This window comes from Polypterus senegalus, chromosome 1 (assembly GCF_016835505.1).
Source record: "Polypterus senegalus isolate Bchr_013 chromosome 1, ASM1683550v1, whole genome shotgun sequence".
Lineage (NCBI taxonomy): Eukaryota > Metazoa > Chordata > Cladistia > Polypteriformes > Polypteridae > Polypterus > Polypterus senegalus.
Window position 1 is genome coordinate 283310840 of NC_053154.1, and position 26444 is coordinate 283337283.

At 39.8% G+C, this 26444-nt stretch overlaps 1 protein-coding gene across 28 annotated transcripts in view; it reads left to right on the top strand.

The window, feature by feature from the left end:
- ablim1b (actin binding LIM protein 1b) overlaps nt 1–26444 on the top strand; it is a 513083-nt gene that overhangs the window by 194020 nt on the left and 292619 nt on the right. The window contains exon 1 of one of the 28 annotated variants that reach the window (XM_039775691.1): nt 7744–7981. The exons of the other annotated variants lie outside the window; for them this stretch is intronic. Within the exon in view, the coding sequence (XP_039631625.1) occupies nt 7960–7981 (22 nt within the window). The 5' untranslated portion in view covers nt 7744–7959. Of the gene's footprint in view, nt 1–7743; nt 7982–26444 lie in introns of those variants that run through there. 28 annotated transcript variants of the gene reach the window in all.

Genomic DNA, 26444 nt, shown 5'->3' on the forward strand with positions numbered 1-26444 from the left:
TGAGTTGTTAACCATAGTACCTAACACTGTGTTAACTGTTCAAGGGTTAAATCCGTAATCTCGGACAGCGAGCCAAAGTGTTGCACTGAGTTTTATAGCAGAGCCTTCATCATGAGCTATGCAGTGCCTCTTGGGAAGAGTTTCTTTACAATGCTTCTGTACATCTTAGCAACTCATCAAGAAAAATGGCAGTGCGAGACACTTAAAATTAAATGATGAAAATATAGATATTGTTCTCAAACTCCAGAATTAATTCAAACCACATATATGGTCATGCTGTTTAAAAGTAAACCTTTAAGAATATTGTTTTTCAGTCAGATGTCTGAGGTTTTCTGATTCATGACACCATATTTTACTGTGCAAGTGTGTCAGTGCGCTCACCCTATGATGGTTGGCACCCTGCCCAGTGATTGTTCCTACCTTGTGCCCTGTACTTCCTGGGTTAGGTTTCAGCCCCCACGTGACCCTGCTGAGAATTAAGTGGGCTTATAAAACAGAATGGTTCGGTATACAGCTGTATGAAATGGGCAGTATTTCACACAAGAAGAGCCATCCTTAAATGAAGGTGCCAGTCTGTTTTAAGGCACACTCATGCATGTGCCCACACTAAAGTTGCCTACACAACGGGTTATGGAGCAAAAATACAATGGTAAAGAGCACAAAGCCACTGCTTTGGTGCTGTGCTTCTCAATTTTTATTTCAATTAGAAGATAAAAAACGCAAACCATTTTAGTGAAACAGCAACAGAAGAGACATGCGTCATCATTTCAGAGACATTGGTTTGAATCCTATGCCCAGTCGCTGGCTTTGTGGAGTTTTTCTGCTTCATCTTGAGAGATATGCCGGTTAGCTGGCATCTTTAAACTAACTGCAGTGTGAGTGAATATGGAGTTGTCTGTGAGTGACCCCCCAAACCCATGCTCAGTTCTGCTGGGATAGGCGGTGGTCCCGTGACCTTCAGTTGGATTACAAAGGTTTACAAGTGGCTTTATTTGTACACTTAATTTGTGCCATTCTAATGTAAGTCAGTGGGTGATATCATGAAACTGTCCTGTAGCCTTTTTCATTTTAATTCTTTGTGTTTTGAGTGCATATGGTTTATAATCACTTCTCAGTGTTTCTATATTGTAGTTATTGCTTAAACTCAGCTTTGTGGTGCTTGTAGTGTGTCTCGATATATTGTTACTGATTCACATGTTCTGGTTATGAAGTCAGTACTGGCGAATAGATGAAAAGTAATTCAACAATGCTCTGAAAAGAGAATTACATTCTGAATGTTAACTTTAAAGGTGATAATTAGATTTAAAATGTGATTATCAGAGGGTGTGGGACATTTCACAATTATGACAAATCCCACTGAGTCATTCAGGACTAACAACATTTCTGTAAGTAAATTACTTTATCATAACTGAGAGATACTGTAGAAACGTGAATTAATGACTTAATTAACTATTCACGATTCGGCCTTGATGTCCAGTACAGGGTGCTAAGGTTCAGCCCTTTTGATGGTCATTATGGTAGCAGGTTTTTGGTTCAAACCAATTTCTTAATTAAACAATTACAATTAGTGCTCAAACTTGTTTCTGTGTCTCATAAGAACAGAAGACAATTGAGAGAAGATCATTCAATCCATCAGGCCCGTTTCTTTAGCTAAGCAGCTAAGGGCTCCCCATAGAACAGGGGTGTCTAACTCCGGTCCTGGTGAGCCACAGTGGCTGCAGGTTTTCATTCTGACCATCTTCTTAATTAGTGAGCTGTTTTTGCTGCTGATTAACTTGTTTTGCCTTAGTTCTAATTGATGTGACTCAGACCCCTTAGTTGTTTCTTTTTTCCTTAATGAGCAACCAAACAATAATGAGACACAAAACAAGCTGCCGCATAACCAGCTATCCTGAAAGTAAAGAAAGGTGAAGGTCTCGGTCATGTTGGTCCAATTTAGCTGGTCATCTCACATCACATTTCACATCTCATTTCTGTTAGGCTGCCATTTAATGAAGAAACAAATTCAGAGGACTGAATCCTTGGAAACAGGGCTATTAAAATGAAGGGAAAAGAAGTTAATTAGCAGTGAAAACTGCTCGCTGATTAGGAAAACGGTGAGAATGAAAACCAATGCAGCCCACCAGGACCGGAGTTGGACACCCGTGCCACAGAATGAAGGCTTTAGATTAGAACCCTGAGCTTTTCAACGCCAGGCAGCAGCATTAGCTCTGTGCCACCGTGTCACTCATTTTAGTTGACCTGCTTATGAAGTTTCCCAACCCTTAATGGATTCATTTAGTCTTAAACAGCTCCATTTTTTCTCTATCTAAGTGCTTCTTATTTTGTGTCTAGTTGAGAATTAACAATGAGTTGCAGCAGCTCACCATTTAACTTGGTCCCGTTTACAAATGTTTGGGCTCATTAAGAAGTATCTGTTTTAAAAAATATTAAAAAAAAAAAACAAAAGAATCGTTAAGGACCACAAATCATATAATAATATCCTCAGTTAAGGAAATCTCTATAAGAATGGCTAGGTGTGAGGTATTGAGATACAGTAGGTTGTCTTCTCAGCAATTGGTTTTTGCTTAAGCAATGCTTTTGGAATAAAAACCTGCAGCCACTGCAGCCTCCCAGGGCCGAATCTGAGCACCCGTCGATGAATATCAAGACCTCAAGGAAGGCACATCACTAAGACTCCTGCCTGCGTAGTCTTTAAGCTAATGATGGTCCTAAACTGGAATAAGCAGGTGCACAGATGGATAGGTGCATCTGTGTGTGTGTGTACAGGACATCCATATTAAATTCAACTATCTAAAAACTTTATAGTTTATGATATAATCCATCACTACACAGAGTATTGTTGAAAATGTTACCTTCTTTAGTCTTGATGTGAGCACTTGGTGACGTCAAGGTGATGCTTGGTTTTTCTTTGGTTTTTGTCAGCCACGCTTGACATGGTGATTGCTGCCATACAACTGTCAGATCTCCCAGATGGCACTTTTTTCAAGTGTTGTTTACTGACTGGATGCCAACCTTAAAATATCTAATGGTGACTTTTGACCATTTGCCCCAAGTTCACTTGCCAAACGTAGGTAACACTGGTTACCCTTTGGATGGATGACTTATACATGTAATGTTTGACAAAATCTGCAGACGATGAAGAAAAATGGGTATATTTTGTGTAGCTGTAAAGATTATAGCAGAGTGTTTAGTGGCACAGAAGGTGCTGGAGCTATCCCACCTAGCATAGGGCGCAAGGCAGGATGGCAGTTCATCACAGGAAGAACACACACACACACACACACACACACACACTAGAGCCAATTTAGTAACGCCAATCCACCTCACCTGCATGTGTTTGGACTGTGGGAAGAAACCCACCAGACATGGGGAGAACATGCAAACTCCACACATGGAACACAAACTCCTTACTGAGAGGCAGTTTCACTACCAACTGTGCCACCATTCCATTCTTGGCTGGTGTTACTCAGCTCATTTTTTTCTATGTACATCTGTATATACGTAGTTTATGTCTTGCTTTCTGAGTTTTCATGTGAAAGCATCATTTGTTGCTGTGTGAGCACACTGCCATTCTTCAGCAGAAAGTGCTGGTTTGCTGTTTGGTACTCAACCCAGTTATGTTTCGATGTGCCTGAAAAAGTGGAAAATCAAAAATAGTGTTGGAGGAGCGTAATGCACATTACAGTTTCAAAAGATTCTCAGGGCGAAGTGTGCAAGTCGTCAGGTTTCTGGAAGATGAACAGAATTGCTAAGACCTTTAGTTTAAACAGTTTAACAGAGCTCATGGCAATGAGCGAACAAAACTGAAACACACTGGAGGATCTGGTTTGGTACTGCTACACTTTAAAATTTTCTTTTACGAACATTTAGGTACCTGGAGAGTTTATTATTAATGTTTGCCTGACACATTTATTTAAGGTGACTTACAACGTTTGAGATACACTTGGTTACATTTTTTTTCTTTTTCCAGTTGCAGCACAGGCAGGAGAAGTGACTTGCTCAGGGTCACACAGTGTTAGTAATGGGGTTTGAACCCACAACCTTAAGGTCTGAAGTCCAATGCGTTAACCATTATGCTGTATGAACCTGAGGAGCGAGGAGCACAGAGCAGTGGCTTTGAGTATCGCAACACAATTTCTGTGGCTTCCTTATTAGAAATTCAAGTGCTACTGTTGTACCTAAGACCAGTGTTGGGTTATTTTGCTATTGTAAGTATCACCATTGAAGATCGGGTGATGCTGGTGGGGTTTGGGGTACTCCAATAATGTTTAAATGTTACAATTGAGAAGGCGGTGGTAGGTGGGGATCAGACCCCCTTTGAGTTTTCAGCACTGGAGGTCGATGGAGTGGAGAGTCGTTACGCACTGTGGAATATAACCCGACCACAGACAGACACACTTTCACACACAGTCCCTTATACAACACAGTGCACAAATGATTCACGTGTATTTCAGTCCCTTTTTTCTTGCCTCTTTTCCCTCTTTTCTGCCGCCTCCACTCCCTTTCCTGCAAGCTCCATCCTCTGCCTCCTGACTATAGCTCCCTGAATGGAGTGAGGCGGACCCTTTTATACTACACCCGGATGTGCTCCAGGTGCTCCGTGAAGACCTTCTGGCAGTCCAAGGCTCTGTAGTCATCCGGGCGCCCCTTGCCGGTGGCCACGGGCCCCAACTGGGTTGAGCTTCTAAGTTCTGATCCCATGGTCCTGATGCAAACCAGGGCAGCTGCCCTCTCGTGTCCCGGGGGAGGTTGAGGTATTGTCCCTCTCCTGGTCCTCCCATCTTCCAGGCGTCCCGGCTGGGCAGGATCCCCAGCCGTCTGCCACAGCATCTATGAGTGTCATGTCATTTTCTAACCTGCTAGGGTCACAGGGATGGAGCCTATCACAGCTAACACAGGACACAGGACAGGAACAAACCCTAGACAGGGCACCAGTCCATCGCAGGGTGGACAAACACACACCCCCCCAACCACACACCAAGGCCAGTTTAGTGTTTAATTTGTCACCAGAAGAAACTCATGCAGACACCGGGAGAACATGCAAAATCTATGCAGGGAGGTCCTGGGCTGTAAACCATTACGCACTCCACTGCCCCACCATGCCACCTGCATCTAAGAGTGCTGATGGTCAAATGCAAAAAGCAGCGCTTGCTAACCAATGAGCTTTACCTCTTCCTTGAGCTTCGACAAACTTTCTCTTTCCATTTTAAAATGTCATCACGTCTCTTTGTTCCTGTCCAGGACGCCGCACTGTCCCCCCTATTGGTTACTGGTGCTGTTCATGTGGCCTGCCAATCACTTCTGCTTTGTCTTTTGTTTGCAGTGCAGTGCAGCACATTAAGCTAGCATAATATCACTAAATAGCAACAAATGAAAAAACACATGTTGGCTAATTTTTAATTAGTAAATGAGTCGACCTTGCATTATATATTTATATAGATTACATGATTAATAGTAATAATAATTTAATGGAAAAGTCAATTGTATCATAAATAATACAAATTATCTTCCCTCTTGCCCCTTCCCGTCTCATTTCTTTTTGAACCAATAAATCCCAGTACTGTATACTGTTGTGTGCAACCAGAGAGCCTGCTGAAAATGGAGGAAGCAACCCAGGACAGGACACCCATCACTAGTCCTAGCTGGAGTCCTCAATCAGCCTAACCTGAACGTCACTGGGATGTGGGAGGACACCATAGTTTCTCAACAGACAATGTCCAGGCCAGGATTTGCACCCTGGGCTCTAGATTTGTGAAGTAGCAAGTATCAGCTATGGACCACCAGGGGGCGTACCAGCCACCCTAGCCCACACAGACAGGCAAAGACACAAGTGCAGGTGCAACACACGTTAGTTTTTCCATGTGGGAACAGCTTCCTCCTGCTTCCCACCTTTACAGCACAGTTTTCCAGCACACAAAGCTCCAAAGTGCACAGCTCACAGTCCTTTTCTTCTCTTCTTTCTTTGCCGCCACTCCTCCTCTTCCTCCTCCTCTTCCAGCAAGCTTTGTCCTCTTCCACCTGATTCTGGCTCCCGGAGTAGTGCCTGCTGACTCCATTTATAAGGCACCTGGAAGTACTCCCGGTGTTCGTTGCAACCCTGGGCTCTGACAATGTCCAAGCGCCCCCTGGTGGAAACCACAGGCCCCAGCAGGGTGAAGCTTCCAAGCTCCAAACCCTGTGGCCCTACAGCAAGCCAAGGGGGCTGCCCGGTAGTGTTCTGGGGAAGATAATGCCCTGAACGCAGTCTCTCACCTGGTCCTTCCATTAAAGTGGCGTTCCGGCCAGGCAAAGGTTCCGGCTGTCCATCACACAACTCTACTTCTCAGTGAGTTGTTGTGCCATCCTGTTCCCATCGCAAATATTCCTTGTCGAAGTTCCCATTTAAAATGAGGGGAGAAAGTTAAGTTCATTAGTGGCATTTGGTAGAAACGAGCAGAAGACACTGATAGTACTTTATCAATTTGTAAAGGGCATACGATTATATTTTTGGTGCACATTCAAGTGAACTGTTAGGGGTGTTGGGAATTGAGACTCTAATTTTACAGCTTTCCGTCTCACTTGATAAACACCAAGCAATGTCTCCCTTACCTAAATGTTTATTAATTATTAATAGATATTTGGTGGCACCGCGGCACAGCTGTCTAACGGCTCCAGGACGCCAATTCGACACTGTCTCGTTGTTGTAGTGGTTCTCCTTTTTCTTCCCATGCTTATGTCTAAAGCAGGGCCGAATGTGAGCTCTGAACCGGCCCGGTCTGAACATGCCTTGTGATGAGCTTCCACCCTGTCCACAGATGGTTCATGGCCCGCACCCAGTAGCGATGGCACAGGCTTTAGTCCCCCATGACCATATCCTGAAAGAAGCAAGTCCAGATAGTGAAGGGGAGGCTTATGATTACTCGTATTTGTCCAATAATGCGTTTTTCCAGAAGAACTGTCGGCCTCAATTTTAGGGTAATAAATATAAATGTTACAACAGCTGTGCATGGTTTCTTGTAGACTCTGGTCCTTTTAATATAAAAAATTCATAAATATACTATCTAATGTGAATTGAAAGAGGAATGATGAGCATTCATGCATCACAAGTACTTTCATGAAAAAAACGCAAAAAACTTGAAAGTGTATTCACTGTATTGTAGGAATGAGGGAGTAAATCTACAGGAACATCGAAACTCCACACTAAAGCTTGAAAATAACTTGTTTTACCAAAGGTTAAATGAAAAACTTGGCTAATTTATATTCAACAAAAATACATATTCCTAATGAAAAGAATGTTAAAGAATAGCTAAACATAAAAGTAATTTGAAAAGAAATCGCACTCTTTCTTAACCACAAATTAGGCAGACAGGGAAATAAGCGAAAGCAGTCCTGATCTTTTATACTTTATACAAAAGCAGACCAATATTTGATGATTCTCTCCTGACTTTACACAAGTGTGATTTTCTTCACCCAGTGTGCCTTCAGTAACAGACCGCCGCCAACAGTCTCAAAGCACTGCAGTATGCGCATCTTTGCATTTCTGCTGCTTTCTATGGTGGGCTTTACAAAGTCAACAGTCAGCCTTCCAGAATTTAAGGTGGTGTCACTGATTTGTCACAGATCAACGCTGCTGGAATTTGCATTTGTTACCCAGGAGCAGCTGCTGCCTGATTATTGCAGCAAAAGAGGGCAGAGTCCACACTGGGAATGTGCTGTCATTCCTGACAAGGGAAAAAAAAAGTGAGACAAGAGGGACAGAGAGCGTCAGAGAGAGAGAGAGAGAGAACACGCCAGCAGGCATTTCACTGCCTTTCTCTGCATCTCTGAGCTTTGAGACTTCATTCAGGATCTGCTGCTCGACTTGCACTACCAGGAGATCTAAAGACATAGAACAGAACTGGGAGTTTCACCGCAGACAAGCCCTCCATAGCCTCATTAAGACTCTTCAGTACAAAGAGAGAAGGCGAAGGCGAGCCGATGGTCATGGTCAAAGAAAAAGGTATTGTACCGTATGTCTTGATGGCACACGTGTAGAAGAAAGGAGCAAATCTTACCAAAAGGAGAAAATTCTTAGTGAGTCTGTGGATAGATTCTGACAGGCTGAGCACAAGGTTTGTGTGGTTGTGTGAAATGATAAGAGTAAAGGAAAAGATAAAATGAATAAGGCTGTCACTGGCAAGTGTTTCTAGTACAGCTAGCCTAGTACAGAGTATAACAGAAGAATGAGAATCTGAATAGCAGGATCCAGAAAATTCATAGCACTTTTAAATAAAAGTCGTGCCGCTTTATTTCATGTGACAGTGAGCAACAAAAACAGGCGGGTTAGTCAATTGTGTGAAGGGGGACATGGAGGGGAGAAAAACTGAAAGTTTAGAGATAAAAGTAATTCTTTGTAGTCTGCTGATTGCTGCCAAAATGAGCAGAGAGGAATTCCCAACTCCTTTATTTACAAACTGCACTCTGCTTAAATTGGCACTACTTAATATTCAAATATCTATCTATCTATCTATCTATCTATCTATCTATCTATCTATCTATCTATCTATCTATCTATCTATCTATCTATCTATCTATCTATCTATCATATAGTGACTCTATCTATCTATCTATCTATCTATCTATCTATCTATCTATCTATCTATCTATCTATCTATCTACATATGCATATCCTATAAAATTGGTCCAATTTGAAAATTAATCAGATTCTCTGTTTTAAAACCGATAGAACAGATGTACATTTATAAGTGCAGATGTGTGCATATCCTATAGTTGTTGTTGGACTGGCATTCAGTCAGGGGTTGAGTATGAATGCACAAATCAGTTTACTTAGTAAGCCATCCCAACATTTTCAGAACTTGCTTCTTTAAGGATAATACTCTGTCCTCTATGATGCTAAAGTTATACTATACTGTATGTGCTTTAGATGTAGATACATAGAAAATATATGTCTCTCTAGTATATAAAAAAAAATCCTACGACGAGACAAGACTTTTTATCCTGGGATGAGACGAGACTTTTTCAGGGAGATAATTTCACGTCCTGCGGAACGAGACTCTGTGCCAAGAGATTTAACCACGCTTGGGGCCAGAAATAAAAGACAAAGAGTAGAAGACAAAGTAGAACGTCGTAAAGAGGTTCAAAAACGTCGGCGTGATACACATGCAGCGAAGGTTTGAGATTATGAAAGTGTTAAAATTTGAAAGTCGCAAAAAACTGATAGTAAAGGTCACATTAGCACTAACAAATGGAAATTATTCCTAGGTGAAATAATGGAACAGCGAAAAGAGATTGAATATATGGACATATCAGAAGTATGTAGATATTGTTCAGCTTTAAAGTTTAAGTCAGAGACTTGTAGATCGTCTAATTTGTGATGAGATCAGGGATAAGTAGTGTTTCTTCCCAATGAAGGGGCATATCCACAAGAAATAAAAGATTTGTTATTTGGTGAAAGTGAAATCCACAAACACTATAGGCAAAATATCTGAATCTACAATAATCTGGTCGCGTTCGCATCATTCAATGCTCAAAACGTAGATGTACACGATTGAGGACCATACACTATGTGAATTTGTGGTCCTGCAACAAATAAAGCTACTACAAGTTTGATTTCAAAGAAACCACAGTTTGGTCAGGTTTATATTTATGATCACTGAGAAGTGCTGCAACATAGAATCGAAAGAGTTAAACGATCAATTGTATTAATAAATTCTACAGCCAATTTTGGATACAAATCCAGGCATCCAAAAGTATTGAACTTTACATGAAATTTATCTAAAAAACACAGACAAAGAAATTTTCTTGGATTTCTATATGAATCCAAAAGATCATGCTCGCATATAATAAATCAACATGTGATGAATTGTCATTGATAATAGTTTTGAAAGACGGAGATATCAAAAACAGTCGATATTCATGCTTATTCAAAAGCGCAGCATGATTCGTCGCAAGTGGCAGATATGGGAAATGACTAAAGCGTAGGGCCCTCAAGGGGGTTGGTAAGCGTAGCGAGCAGGGGACAGAGCCCCCTAGTAATTTATAAAATAAATATAACATATAGAGAGAGAATTTTCTATAATTTATCAACTACAAAGTAAGAGTTTGCATGCAGCGCTGCCGGGATATGAGTCTCAACTTCATGTAATTCATAACTGAACTAAGTAGTTTGTGAAAAAATGGATTGATAGATGGATGACTGAATAAGCTTCAACATGAATAGATGTAAACATTACAACTTAGTCATAGCCCGAGTCTGCCTGTGTATTTACTGTATATATTAGTATATATGCATACACCCACACTGTAATGAATGCTGTATGTGTATGTATGCTATAGCTTTATATTTCTTTAAATATAAACTATACATATACACTGCCATTATATCTTGGCTGTTAAGTAATGTTTTCTTTAGTAATGCCTTATAATTCACATACATATGCGAGTCACCTTATTCACGTAACTAAGCTACATTTTAGTATTGCTGGAGTGTATGGAGGATGAACAGGAGCTGTATGCTGTAATTTTAATGACTCCGCACTCTTCTAGGCGCTGTATTTTGACGACGATTTCAAAACAGCACACATGCCCCAGCACATTGTGTCTCACGTTTCCTAGAACTGTGTGTTTTTTTTTTTTATTCTGCAGTGCTAATTATTTTGCCAACAGTGCTTCATGTATGGACTGAACAGTTGACCAGTGGTTAGCTCTGCAGCCTCACCTCACCATGGTTGTTGCCTGCATGATCTTTCTGTGTCTGCTTGGGTTTTTATCTGCTTAACTGGGGATTCTAAACTGGCACTGTGTGAATGTGAGTGTAGGTGAGTGTACAAGTGGTGTGGAGCGGCTCCCAGATCAAAGTTTATGACTTGCTGTCAGAAAGTGTGTCCAGTGCTCACACAACCCTGAATCGGGTTAAACAGCCTTGGAAATGTTATGGTTTGTGTATTTGGCATCATCTGGACATGACCTCCAACATGTTTACTGCTGCGGTGTTCTTCTTGCAGGTTTCTGCTGTAACCTTAGGCTCCCTTTACATCGGCAAAACATGAATGTTCGTATAGTTGCCCAATCAGGATTTGTGTATAAATGTACCATTCAGTGTTCTTACCTCCCTGCTTGATGATGTTAGGCAAGGCTTTGTCTCCTTGTAACCCCGTAATGACAGACGTCGGCTTAAAAAGTGGATTTATACTTACAGTACAGAGTAGGATGTGTGCATTCTGTATGGGCATTTATGTAACTGATTTTGGTGGGTTTATAAATTATTTGGATTCAAGGCTGCACTGCGTGTTTTACTGTAGCCTACGTTAAAGACAAGTCTATGTAATATAATGTGTGACATATTGATTAAGGTGTGGGCAGTGGGTGACCCCTAAGCAAGCCACTTCACCTGCCTGTGTTCCATTTGGGAAAAAAACAAAAGAAACTCAGCCAATTGTATGGTTTAAGTCACCTTAGATAAAGGCATCAGCCAAAGTCATCAAAAAAATAATATCTCCATTTCTCAAGTGGAACATGGTTTTCAGTCAGAGTTGTGGGCATTGAGAACGAACTGCAGGTCAAATCAAAAATTACCTTCCATCCAACTGAAACATGATAACCCTAATGGTCAGACATTGGCATGTAAAATATTTTAATTATGAAAAATCTGTATTCTGTCAAAACAATAATGAACTGTATTCACATTATTTCACTCAATATTCCTGAAATCCAACGTTTTATGACAATTAGCTTTTCTCATCATTCCAATGGTTCTCTGTCTACTGATGGTTTATCTTTTCCATTTTTCCATGAACTCTCTGCCTTCTGACATTGAAGACCTGAGCGTTCCCCATCATCACTTTCATTTGTTCCTACCCTCGTATCACTTATACCATTCAACTGTCCATTCTTCTTCTTCTCCCCTTCGTGTCTCGTCTATTAAAAAATGTTCCTCTGTTTGTCTCCTTTTCAATTCATACTATCATTAGATAATAAACAATACAGATATTTTTTGACGCCACACTGTGCTTTCTTTCCGTTATAATAACTGCCCATGTGTTGCCTTCTGACCAGTCTTTTCTCAAGATTGATGGCTTAAGGGAGTGAGAAACTAATATAGGATCATTTAGCTATGCTGGGCAAATAAGCCCGGCCTAGTTTTATCTGTGTTCCGCTGCCAGATGTCTCCGACTGTTCTAAGTGGCATTAATTATCTACCAGCATGGCCAGCCCTGGGGGTTCTGGGGTCCTAAACAAGTTACGCCTGAGTTAATGTGTAGGCATCATTTACCACTAATGGACTGTTTTAACTACAGGCTGAGGGTCCATTTGTGGTTAATGTAACTCCTGGACATTTTATAGTAGAATACTTCATTTATTATGTGCAGAATTTCCGACAATACTTATTAAAAATGTTAGTTAATATTCTATGTATCTGTTAGTAGACTCTCCTCATCTTAGCTATAGAAATATGGTAAAAAAGTCTCCTTCTTTCGGATACTCCCGTTAGGGGTTGCCACAGCGGATCTTCTTCTTCCATAAAATATGGTAAAAAAGTACCAGAACCATACAAATTTAACATAATGTTACTCTAGACAGATAAGTAGTGATTGACTAATTAGATAGATAGATAGATAGATAGATATGTAGATAGTATGAGATTCTTACATGCTGTACATGATAACCCACATACAGGTGGCAGTAGTTCAAGACCAACAAAAGACCATCAATACACCACGAAGTGAATATAAAACTATACATTAAATGTAATGGATTCTACAAATTGGTGGTGGCTGGTGTGGCTCCCCTCTGTAAAGTGCTTTGAGTAGTTTAGAAAAACACTAAATTAATTAATTGATTGATTGATTAATTAATGAATTACCTCCTACCCCCTCCAGCTCCTCAGAAGTTCTGTTTTTCTATCAATTGAACTAAACACTTAATTAATGTTAGACAATAAATATTAGTTCTCAACACAGGCCTAATGATCTGTGGATAAACCGTCTCTAGATCTCAAGGTATAAATTCTAATGGTCCTGTACTATTTGGCACAATGGTGAAGAAAGAAAGTGACTGTGCAGGATGGCTCTGGTCTTTAATAATACATTTTGACATTTTAAGGTAGCATGTGTCATCTATGTCCTGATAAAGGGAGCTACATCCCAGCAAAATGATATAATATAATATAATAACTGGCTATTTGTCACTCTTTTCATTATTTTTTAGTAACTTTTTAATATTCATCTTTATAAAGAGCAATGAGCATTACCTTCCTCCATTGCCTTCAGTCCCACTCTTGTGTTACAAACTGTTGCCTCTTGTAAAGAGATCATCTGAGCAATGTGCACATGTGAGTGAAACAGCACTTAACTTGGCATTTTATCAGCACATTCTCTCCTACAGCCCATAAAAAAGTAGAAAATCACGAATGCATTATTTACTTTCTTTATAATATCACGACTTTCTCTAGAACACTAAGGCTGACAATCGTTGCTTGTTTTATGTAATATCTTTTTCAGGCACAGTTTACTGGGGCATGTTCTCACCTAACCGCCTCCTACCCCCTCCAGCTCCTCAGAAGTTCTATTTTTCTATCATTTGAACTAAATACTTAATATCTGTTAGTGTTTGTATTTATAATGTTGTATTTATATATTTTCTTCATAGTGCACATGGGTAAATGTGTGTGATAGAAATTTAACTTCAGATTACTTTGCACATAGTGCAGTTAGGTGAAAATGTGTTTTTGAGTATTTACCACAGATTATTACATTTATTGTTAGTTTAAAAGCTTAAAATCAGGAGGGTTTTAATTGATCGATGTTAAGGTGCACTATGCTGCAATCATATTCTCATACGTTGAGGAAATCTCCATGAAACAGAAACCGCACTGTGTTAATTAAAGTGGCTGGTGCTCGGGTGTATGTAATGGACCTATGGGTGTGGGTCCTAGAAACTAATGAAATCGGCAGAAAAAAAAATTGAAATGTAGAAATGAGGGGTAATTGAAAGGAACTCTCTCTCCTAGGAGGTTTCATTTTGCTGACGTGCTTGCCTCGCTTGTCTATTAGTGGCGGGAGGAAAAGTAAAAGGGATACCGTTTTACCGATGTGCTCATCTCGCTTGCGTAACAGTTTCTCTCATTTCTCTGTGGTTTTACTTTGGCAACAGAGTCGCTTTCTACTTCCGACTCGTTAACTTAGGGCTGCCTTGCTAGCTCTCTGAGCTTCATGCTGTAGTAGCCTCGCACTTCCAGGCCAGACAGACAGACAGACAGACACACACACTTTCATGCGTAGACGTTTAGTCATCCATTTCCTTGGAGGTGGAGCCCTTACTCCGACTCCTTTCCTCTGTGTAGACGTTTATATATATATATATATATATATATATATATATATATATATAGGGTGAGTCAAAAATATTTATAAAATTAAATTATTTTACACTAATGGATGATTTTTATCTCAACCACATCTTTCCAGATCGTGGTGGACCATTGCCATGGCCTACACACTCCCCTGATTCGACACCCTGTGATTTCTGGTTATAGGGTATGGTGAAGGGGTGCGTATATGGCAGGAAAGTTTGTGATATCAATGACCTGAAGGACAGAATATGGGCTGTGGTGTCATCTATTCCCCACAAAATGTGTGCCCAGGCTTTAAATGGTACCGTTGCTCATTGGTTTTTGTGTGCTGACCATGATGGCAAACAGGTTGAGACAATCCTGTAAATCATCTTGCACATATGAAGTACTGTATGTTTTGTGAATAAATTGTTTCCGCCATTCAAATGTTAACATAATTTTGACTCACCCTATACATATATATATATACTATATATATTGATATATATGTATATATGAGACCCCATGTTTCAGGGAGATTGCAGAGCACACTACGTGCTTAACAGGCTGTGATGCCACATACTGGCAGAAAAGTAAGTTGATTCCATTTTTTTGTAGAAAAACATGCAAGAAACGCTCAATCCCTCACACAGTGAATTACAACACAAGGCAAATTTTGAATCAATCGAGAAGAATGTTATGGCATCGTCAGAACTGCAGGTATTCTAACATGTCATTGTATTTCATTCTCAAACCCATTAAATTCAGTTCATGTGCAAGGCAGGAAACAATCCTGGGCCATTATAAAATATGGCAACATTAAAAAACAAGAGGTGCCCTAACTGCAGTGTGCCATAACACAGTATTCAGTTAAATATGGTGTGCAAAAGTGGCACTTAGAAATTAATTTATTTGAAACAGTTCACTGCTTCACCACACTGAATCAGGTTCTTACACTGTTACAATATAAACATTAAAGTGATTGAGAATAAAAGAAACACTCAAGCAGATGAGGAATACAAGACATGTCCAAGGTGTTTAGGTCAACACAAGTGCTTTCATTGACATAACTGGTTCAGGTTATTCCTAAAAGTGCAGATCAAACACAGAAGCTCATTATGTTAGTTCTTCTGGCTGAGAGAAGAGATTTCAGAAACAAATGTTGTGTTTGTGTCGTGGAGGCTTTTTGCTTCATGAGGAAAAGTGGCTAAGGTGGGTGATGGCATGGAGATAAATGGGAAGAATATCTTCAGCATGGATGACAGCCAATGAAAGCATTAACCATTTGACTGTTATATATAACACATACTGGATTTCATGTGTGTGAAGTAATGCGACTTAGCCTGTCTGATAAAAAGAAAGACGTGGCATGATTTATGACGTTGGTGCATGCGACTGCTGTGCCCTTTCTCTAACATTGAGCTGCTGTTCACAACAAAGGTCCCTGCATGGCACTTAGTAATATGCCATCTTTCAGTTCTTTATCCACTTATTTTTATTCCAGCTTCCCAAAAAGCATAAAGTGCTCAGATTTATTGAGGGCTGTTGCCCAATACCTAGTAGCGCTTTTAAGAAGGGAAGGCGTCCAACATGTCTAACATATTTAGTTAACTAATAGCTATCACACTATTTACTCACAATGACAACCACTTTCCTACAAATGCATTTGGATTACTTTACTGCTGACATGCCCCCCCCCAACTTGAGTACAAGGCAGGCATTTGTGGTATAAAGTGATGATCATGAGAGGTAAAGGCAGGGTACTGTTATTTTTGTGGAGATTTAAGGGTGGTCATCAAAACTATCGTTTGTGACATCGACAGCATGTCCATTTTCTGGGGCACAGAATACAAGAGAGAACTCAGGAAGAAACTGTGAGGGAAGTGTTAAGATACAAGGGCTCTAATGACGGGCTTTAATGATTTTCTGAACCCTTTGGTGTTTTTTGGTTTATCTTTCCTTCTCCCTGCTTGCACCTTGTATACTGTGGGTAACACATTGTTACATTGTGAATGGCTTTGTTACACATCTGAATTATGGGATCAGTAACGTTTTATATAAAATCAGGCAGAAATATCACAAATGTTTGCAGTTCAGTGCAAAAATCTTTCTTTGTGGTTAAGTTAAGGTAAAAAATGAGTAAAAATTTGCAAAACTAGACGTACAGTATGAGCCAAGGAGACTTGTTTTTAGTCTACAAGACTGAGACTAAAGGTATAAAATGTGTCATTCATCTTGTACGTTGATTTTGATCTTAGTCTGTTTCTGGCTACAATTTTTAGAAATCAGTTTCCTACTAGCAAGCATGTCTAGACTTCTGCATTTGTCAGTTGCTCAGGCTGTGACTTTATTTAGCCATTAGTTACCTTTCTAGTAAGCAATTTAACATACTCTGCTAGAATGTGGGAGATGTTGTAATTGATTGTGAATTCTTTACTCCAGTTTGCAATTTAAATTTAAAAATGCATGGGGGTGACATTCTAGTGGACCCCTACTCTTGTTGTTAAACAATTTTCGAGCTCATTGTCTCTACAGATCAGGTGCGCTTAATGCCTCTCAGCATGTTGGCTTCAGTATTTTATATCATCTCCATAATGCGTTCTGCACATGAGTAGTTCACAGTTGAGCTCCTGACAAAGAGAGAGAGGTGCAGAAATGTGTAGAGAATGGGCCTCAACTGCTAAAGCCGGCCAGATCAGAAGAGACCATGTCCTCATCTGTAGGAGGTCTATAACAACACTGAGAGTATCTTCTCTGTAGGGGTTGTGAAGTTTCGGCTTCTGAATCGCTACTGCAGTTTAAAAACTGCAGTCCAAAGTTAGTCCTTGTTTCCCTTTTAATATACGAGGGGGATGTCAAGCTAAAGTTAGAAAATGGGATTTATTAGAAAATGGAACAAACCTGAACAAAACTGATAATGTCATTTCACAGTGGAGTCTCCACCCTTCTCAATGCACTTGTGCCACCTGCCTGCAAGTTCCTGGATTCCAGCAGAATAAAAGGTTTTATTTTGTCTTCACAACCACCGGTGCACCCGAGTTATTGTCGAACACTACATGCTAAGGGGTACTACAGTCACTAGTGCAAGTTACTGTGACCTGCTGGAGGCCAATGTGAAGCCTGCTGTTTGATCCTAGCAGCAGGGCCTGCTGTCTCAAGGAGTCCCTTTGCTCTAAGACAATGCCCACTCGCCCGCCCACACTCTGCTAAGAACACCAAGGCTTGTCTGGAGAAACTGAAGTTTGAGGTATTGCCACATCCTCCTTATTTGCCAGATTTGGCACCGTGTGATATCCACATTTTTGGACCGCTATAAAAACATCTGGGTTGTCGTCGAAAACCGTTTATTCTGCTGGAATCCAGGCATTTTCAGGCAGGAGGCACAAGTGCATTGAGAAGGGTGCAGACTACATTGAGAAATGACGTTATCATTATTGTAAGGTCTATTCCATTTTCTATTGAATCCCATTTTCTAACTTTAGCTTGACTCCCTCTTGTTTTATAGTATTCATAGTATTCTCCTAGAAATTTAAAATCGTACAAACCCATTTATAGTAACTAAATTGTGCTATATAAATGCAATTTTAACTAAAGCTTCTTTTTTAAAAGCCACTAAATATAGGTTATTGTGATTTCTTTTAGTTCTTCTATAATGTATCGTTTATCCCAGGCAATAGTTGCTTTTATGTCGCTTATGCCAGAAATAGAAGCAGCGATTAGCCACAAGCTGCACTGTCCTTAATATTGCATGTTCTAAGAGTGTTATGCCTTCAAAAAGTATTTTAATAAAACAATATCTGAGAAACCATTCAATGAAATATTAATCAGCCGATCTTGGCTGTATTCTTTATTTGTAGCTAGCATTTTAAAACGTGTAATTTCTGCATGTTTGGGCAGAGTAAGACAGACTGCACCTCATGTTCATAGGGTCATGAGAGTTGCAGAATAGACAGCATAAGACGTCTTTTTATGAGCTCCAAATTTCCTTGTGTCTACGCCTTTTTATGGAATAAATGAGCCCCTCCATGGCTTATTTGGTAAGGGAAATGCAAATGAACAGTGCTATGCTGTATTGATCATTTCAGGCAGTAAGGAAGAAGTAATTGATCAAGAACTGAACACAACTATATTTGAAAGTTATATGCACCAACACCTAATGTATAAAGCATAGATAAAGGGGTGTACATTCTCCCAAAAGAGTCACAAAACACCCAGCCTGACCAGAAAAGGCTCACGCCAAGTCAGGCAGCCCCCAACTGCTACCTGCAGGTCCAAAAATGGGGGAATGGCTTTAAAAAGTCCAAAATATGTACAAATGCCTACTGAGAAAGAGGAACAGTTTAAATCTCTGGATCAATGAGACAAGTCCTATAACCAATATTTATAAATGAAGATGTGCAGGAGTCCTCAAGAAAAGTTTAATGCCAAACTCCAAACAAAAGAACTAAAATAAGTGCTCAGGGGTGCAAGAACAGAAAACTGGCATACAATCTGATTAGTTAGCCTGTTAGGGTTGTCTCTTTAAAGGCTTCATCCAGCTGGTCAGGGTCTGGGATGTCCAACATGCATCTCATTTGAAGTGGTTCCTTCTGGGGACATCAGAACTTATCGTTCAGGTTTCTGAGAGGGCCGTGGGCAGGAATCAGTTGCTGTCACTGGTTGTTTTCTTGGCACTGCAGTGGATGAAAGAGAAGATAGAGTTAGCGGCAGTGCCCCTCTCTCACCCAGTGATGGCATTGCAAGTGTCAGCATAATCTGATTGGTGATCCTTAGATGCCCATGTGTGACATCTGACAAAGACAAAAACTGAAAATGTAACAAAAAATGCTTAAAGAGCAAAAAAATGGAATTGTCTAAAAAGGCAATCTGAAGCAAACAAGTCCTAATACATTAATTGGAAGGAAAACCCAAAATTAAATGAAAAATCCAAAATAAAAAGCATAACTTCTAACAACTCCAACACAAACTCAATGATCCACTGCTGAAACCCTTTCTCTGCCTAAAGAGCAGCATTTGAGGGTGGCAAGTGTAGCGACCGCCCCAGGCCCTGCGCCTAACAGGGCCCCGCTTTTGAGGTCTGCATGTCCCGTTCGAGTGGATTTGTCAAGTTATATTCTCCAGTTATATTTTGATAAAGTCCACGTTTTATCATGCAAAAATTTAGCTGAATACTGTAATGAGAAAATCTGGTGTATGTTAACATTATTTTTATTTAACTTGCGCTCAAGTTTATACAGTCTACACATATTGGTAACAGTGTTTAACGTAACCGACCCCGTGAGGGGTTGGCCAGCCCTAGGCCCCGCACACCCCTAAGGCCATCTCTGCTCTGACTAAATATGTAGCCATTGACATCAGTGTGGCCCAGACACAGTACACATGGGATGGACTCACATTTAAAGACACAGTACATCATAAACATACATAACAGAAATTACATAAAAGTAGGAAAAATAACAATTCAGAATTAAAGAAAAATCACAAGAAAACAATGAAGCCATGGTGAAGAATAACACAACACCATCTTTTCCTTACGCTGGCCTGTATCCTTAAATTAAAAGAATCAAAAACGTGTTGGGTGCTTCTTTGGGTTTCAACAACTGCATGTTTGTTCGTCGATGAGGCAGGTAACTCTGAAGGTGTTTGTGCACAGAAGTCAGAGTTGTGGATCTTTATCTGTCCTGAAATTTTAAGAAAAATTAAAATACGACCAAAGAAAGTGCAAAGATCATATGAATAACACGACATTTGAATAAAGAAAGGTCAAAGCTCACTTCTTGCTATATTAAGAAAGAATATTTTTAGATGAAGTAATTTAGTCATAATAAACCTTTATAACCTTTATAACCTTTATAGACCTTTATATATTGAATAAGTCCTGATTACCCAGTAGTTATTAGATTGAACACAGTGTAATGTCATCCACACTGTCACGTCTGTATAAGCCGAACAATCTTCACTTTTCTAAAAATAACAAATTCCTAAAACTCACTGTTTCCGCTAACGTTTAAGTCACTAACTGTTGGTGGGCAAATTGCTTGGCACCTCTTCATCTATGAGATATTTACTATCAGTTATCTAATAAAATGTATTTTAAGTAGCCATGTTTTTATTATATGTATGTAGAATTTAAATAATACTTAACATACAGTATCTTAATATAAAGTTTCCTCCTACGCTGTACTGGAGGAAATGGACGTGGAAAATGAATGGCAGAATGCAGATGGGGTACTCAACTGGTGATTTGTAGTGGGTGCAGGTTTTCATTCCAACCAGTTTAAAAACTAGAAGCCAGGCCTAGCAGATAATGAAACTTTGCATTTAATCATGTGGCTTGTTAATGATTTCATTCTTCCAGGACAAATCTTTATCATATCATAGATTTTTCATTTTCTGAGAACATTCTCCATCCATTTTGTGGTTCCCCACAGATTTGTATTTCTTAATCCTTTCCTTCTCTGTTATTATTTTAAAACACAGTATTAGCACTAGTCCTTAACCTTAAAATTGCTTCAGGGGTGCTGTACAATGGCAGACCCTGCTCTCTGACCTGCTTGGTTATGTGAAAGGACACCTTATCCTCAGGGATTAGTACAGCATACCCAATAATTCATGATGCGTATACACAGGTTTACATGGAAGCACGTTACCTGAAGAGCTGGAGGTCCCTTTGTCATTTGCACCTCATTATTAGCTTATTGCTGGTTAAGAAAACAGACAACAATTAAAATCTAAATGTAGCAATTTAAAACCAAAACACGTTATTAAAGGTTCTAAATTGTAACAAATGAGGTAACTAAAACCAAGCCAGGAAAACTACAGTGCATCCGGAAAGTATTCACAGCGCATCACTTTTTCCACATTTTGTTATGTCACAGCCTTATTCCAAAATGGATTAAATTCATTTTTTTCCTCAGAATTCTACACACAACACCCCATAATGACAATGTGAAAAAGTTTACTTGAGATTTTTGCAAATTTATTAAAAATAAAAAAATTGAGAAAGCACATGTACATAAGTATTCACAGCCTTTGCCATGAAGCTCAAAATTGAGCTCAGGTGCATCCTGTTTCCCCTGATCATCCTTGAGATGTTTCTGCAGCTTAATTGGAGTCCACCTGTGATAAATTCAGTTGATTGGACATGATTTGGAAAGGCACACACTTGTCTATATAAGGTCCAACAGTTGACAGTTCATGTCAGAGCACAAACCAAACATGAAGTCAAAGGAATTGTCTCGAGGTACAAATCTAGGGAAGGTTACAGAAAAATTTCTGCTGCTTTGAAGGTCCCAATGAGCACAGTGGCCTTCATCATCCGTAAGTGGAAGAAGTTCGAAACCACCTGGACTCTTCCTAGAGCTGGCCGGCCATCTAAACTGAGCAATCAGGGGAGAAGGGCCTTAGTCAGGGAGGTGACCAACAACCCGATGGTCACTCTGTCAGAGCTCCAGAGGTCCTCTGTGGAGAGAGGAGAACATTCCAGAAGGACAACGATCTCTGCAGCAATCCACCAATCAGGCCTGTATGGTAGAGTGGCCAGACGGAAGCCACTCCTTAGTAAAAGACACATGGCAGCCAAAAGGCACCTGAAGGACTCTCAGACCATGAGAAACAAGATTCTCTGGTCTGATGAGACAAAGATTGAACTCTTTGGTGTGAATGCCAGGTGTCACTTTTGGAGGAAACCAGGCACTGCTCATCACCAGGCCAATACCATCCCTACAGTGAAGCATGGTGGTGGCAGCATCATGCTGTGGGGGACTGGGAAACTAGTCAGGATAAAGGGAAAGATGACAGCAGTAATGTACAGAGACATCCTGGATGAAAACCTGCTCTAGAGCGCTCTTGACCTCAGACTGGGGTGACGGTTCATCTTTCAGCAGGACAACGACCCTAAGCACACAGCCAAGATATCAAAGGAGTGGCTTCAGGACAACTCTGTGAATGTCCTTGAGTGGCCCAGCCAGAGCCCAGACTTGAATCCGATTAAACATCTCTGGAGAGATCTTAAAATGGCTGTGCACCGACGCTTCCCATCCAACCTGATGGAGCTTGAGATGTGCTGCAAAGAGGAATGGGCGAAACTGGCCAAGGATAGGTGTGCCAAGCTTGTGGCATCATAATCAAAAAGACTTGAGGCTGTAATTGCTGCCAAAGGTGCATCAACAAAGTATTGAGCAAAGGCTGTGAATACTTATGCACATGTGATTTCTCAGTTTTTTATTTTTAATAAATTTGCAAAAACCTCAAGTAAACTTTTTTCACAATGTCATTATGGGGTGTTGTGTGTAGAATTCTAAAGAAAAAAATGAATTTAATCCATTTTGGAATAAGGCTGTGACATAACAAAATGTGGAAAAAGTGATGCGCTGTGAATACTTTCTGGATGCACTGTATATTGCTTTAGTAATAAATCATTGGGTTCTAATTAAAGATTTGCAGATATCCAGGACTGAAGTTGAATACCCCTGAAATACAGTATTATGTGTTAAGTTCATGTGAAAAAGGGGATAAATAATAGTAAATAAAATCCAAAATGAAATCAATACCAATAATATCCAAACAAAAAGAAACACCATTTTATGACAATGAACACCATGTACTACGCAAATATGACACGTTTAGCTTGAGGATTAAAACAGGGACAAACATTAGAATATTGTGAAGAGAACAAGCCATTCAGCCCAAAAAGCTCGTCCATCCTCTTCATCCAGATTGTCAAAATAACGTCAAGTACAGATTTGAAGGTCCTTAAAGTCGTACTCTCCAAAACAATAAGTTTAATTTAAATTTATTTTGTAATGGTTCTTTGCATAAAAAGAGAAACCTTCTAACATTTGTGTGAAATCTGCCTTTAACAAGTTTCCAGCTGTGCCCCTGTGTTCATGTTGCAGAATTTATTATGAAGTAACAACTGAGATCTGGTGTAGCCAATCAGAATTGTAGAGCAAGTATATTAATGAATGGATCGAAAACGGAACATAAAACCAAGCTAAAGCTACGGACAACTGATTAATAGATTAAATGTAAAGCCTGTGATCTTAAAACATAATTTATCAGTCAATGGGTGTGTGCAATTGCCCAGAAAGGAGTGAAATGTCCTTTACTCATGATATATTCACTAGTTAGTTTAAAAAATAAGGGTTTAATTTGCTAATATTGATCACATTCTGTGAGCTGTAAAAGATATCTTGGTGACATATTAAATATTATTTGGTACTTTATAATAAGTGCTTAGCAGGCTTGTTAAAACTGACAAGGCCCCAGTGACATTTGCCACAGGGTCTCCCTCTACCATCTCCTTCAGACAATGAAATTCTATGTAATAAACTTTAGCAAAGGCTTTGCTTGTGCTATACTGTGAGCAATGACAAAGAGACACACTGTGGCAAGGCTTTAAAGCCCTGGTTCCAAAATGTTACTGATATTTTGTGTACAACTGCAAACATACTGAGTTCACTCTGTAATCTGCTCATCAATTCATACGTTTATTTTTTTAGTGAAATTACTTTCAAGGGTTTGGATATTCAGTATGGGATTTCAAGAATCACGCATTGTAGTTATGAAATCTCACACAAATTAAATTAGTCAAGTAGGAAAATCAAAGTACAAGTGAAATAAAAGCCAACTGTTATTGAAAAGTCTGTCCAACTACAGTGCAATTTTTTTTATGGATTTAGTGTTTATTTCATGTTCTTTGTATATCTTTAGGGATTTTGAAATATGGAGACTCTGTTTTTGCATTTCATTCTGTCCTAAAAGTAATCATTAAAATATTTAACATTTTCATGTAACACCATTTTGCTTTTGTGGGTGCTGCCATTTTAGGCATAGTTTGTGTACTGTTGCTAGCTGAGGTCCTGACCCGTGATGTCACCACAGTCAAGATTTAAAGATCAGGATGTTGCACATCCTGTTATACAAAATCGTGGATAGAAACTTAAATGTTCAACAGTGTTTGTATGAAATATTTGGCCTCCCTTGTTTCAGAAATGTACCCAACAATATCATGACCCTGGCTTTGTTCATGGTTTGGTTGCATCAAAAATTAGATTGGCTCATGGTTTTCACCTTACGTTGTTCGATCTCTATTTAAAAATGCATCACCATTTTTCTCAGAAAGCATTGGAAATGCATGCTTTGTACTTGCTTTGAGAACACAGTAATGCGACCAGTCACATATCTGTGATTGCCAAACCTTTTAACTTTTACTGTCTCATGGTTAACAAAGCTAATTGAATGAGAGAATTAGAAGTGATAGTGAGATGGATTGCTGGCTAATAAAGAAAGAAACAGTATAAGGAAAGGTGTCCCATAAGGAGTCTTTGTTTTCATTCTCTAAATATTATGTTTTTATAGATGTGGCAAGTAAAAATGAAGGCAACATTCAAATTAAGTGGCTATGTTTGTACCTGTGGTTATTCTTTAATGCTAAAGGAGCTCTGTATTCATTGCCATATAAACGTTATATGTCTTTTTTTTTAAAACTCTTCTCTGGCCAGCTCATGACACCACCTGGAAATGAACAAATGAGACAGACCCCCCTAATTAAAGTGTAATGTCTCATGCAGGTGCACATGGCGTTGTGGGCAGTAGGAGTAAGGGAACTAGCAGGACCTAAAGAAAGAGAAACGAAGGATTGTGGGATACCTACCTAGAGAGCCGATTGCCAGGAGTGAGGGTTAAATTCAGGTACACTAGTGCTGAGATTTAGGACATTTTTTATGTAAGGAGTAAAGAAGAGTGTGATAAGAAAAGGATGGCACAAAATAGGAACAACAAAAACCTACTTTATCATTTAGAACTTGACATGATCCAGATTACAGGTCAAACACCAAAAGCTCACTTTTTGGGCTCATTCAGCGAAGCGGACACAATACCTCAGACTGACGGCAGCTCAGCCTCACAGAGAGGTGCAGTTGCGTAGGATGCTCAAAACAGCCTGCTGTTTCTCAAAACAAATAAGCCAACGTATTTCATTCTTGTATAATTTTTGAAGGCAGTGGAGTTTCCATCACTACAGCAATATTGAGGTAATCTCACTGAAAATACATTTGTGTAGCAAAGGGTTTATTAAGATGCAGTCTTCAATTGTGAGTTCATTGATGAATTTAAAGTCAGTCCTGTTATCGGGCTAATTCTGGAAAGCGGTGTTACATAAACAGCTTTAAAGTGTCGCAGTACATGGACGTATCCTGTAAAACTACAAGGTTTGCTGGTTCATATTGCACTGGTACAGTGATATTTGATTTTGATTTTCACTGTCCTCAGTAAGCATTTATTTTTTTCAGTCACTGAAAATGTAATATACTGTAAATGAATAAATTCAGTATGTGCACATCTTGAGATCAATTAAGCAGTTTGTGGAGATTACTTACCTTTTGTTTTAGAACTCACTGTGAAATCCCTTATGTGAATACACCCTGTGAACGATAGGGGGCGCTCTCGCTCCCTTGAACCCCTGTCCACGACTCCAGACACCAGGGAAAAATTCCAAATGTTGACTTTATTTCTCTTCCACAGTGCACAAAGCACACTCTCCTCCACAATACTCATATAATCACCAATACTACACAATAATACAATAAACCAATCCTCCAGCTCCCAGACGCGTTGCCACCCTTCCACCCAGCTCAGCTCGTTGTCTGGGAGTTCCCATAGTCCTTTTATAATCCCTGACCCAGAAGTGTTCTCAATCCCCAGTCCATGTGATCCTCAATCACTTCCGGGTCAGGTAAAAGCTCTTTTCTTCAACCCGGAAGTCCGTCGCTCTTCCTGTGACGAACCTCCGGGTCACAGGGCACGAAGAAGCCCTCGGTCCTCCCTGCAGCTCCCTCCTGTGGCCCCCACGGCATCCAGCAGGGCTTTGCATAAAAACTCCAATGTCCATGATGCCCTGCTGGTCTTCTGGGGAACTCCACGCTGCAAGGAGGGCTCCACCTGGCGGCTTGGGGGTATTGGCCAGGATAAATGGCCGGCCATCCATCACAACCCAAAAATGATATTATTTTTTTCATGTTACTTACCCCATGTAACCATCAAGGTGGTCAAGAAAAACAAATTCATGCCTTCATACAGAATTGAGAGGAAGAACTTTATGTAGTTTACTTAACTATGTTAACCAATACTG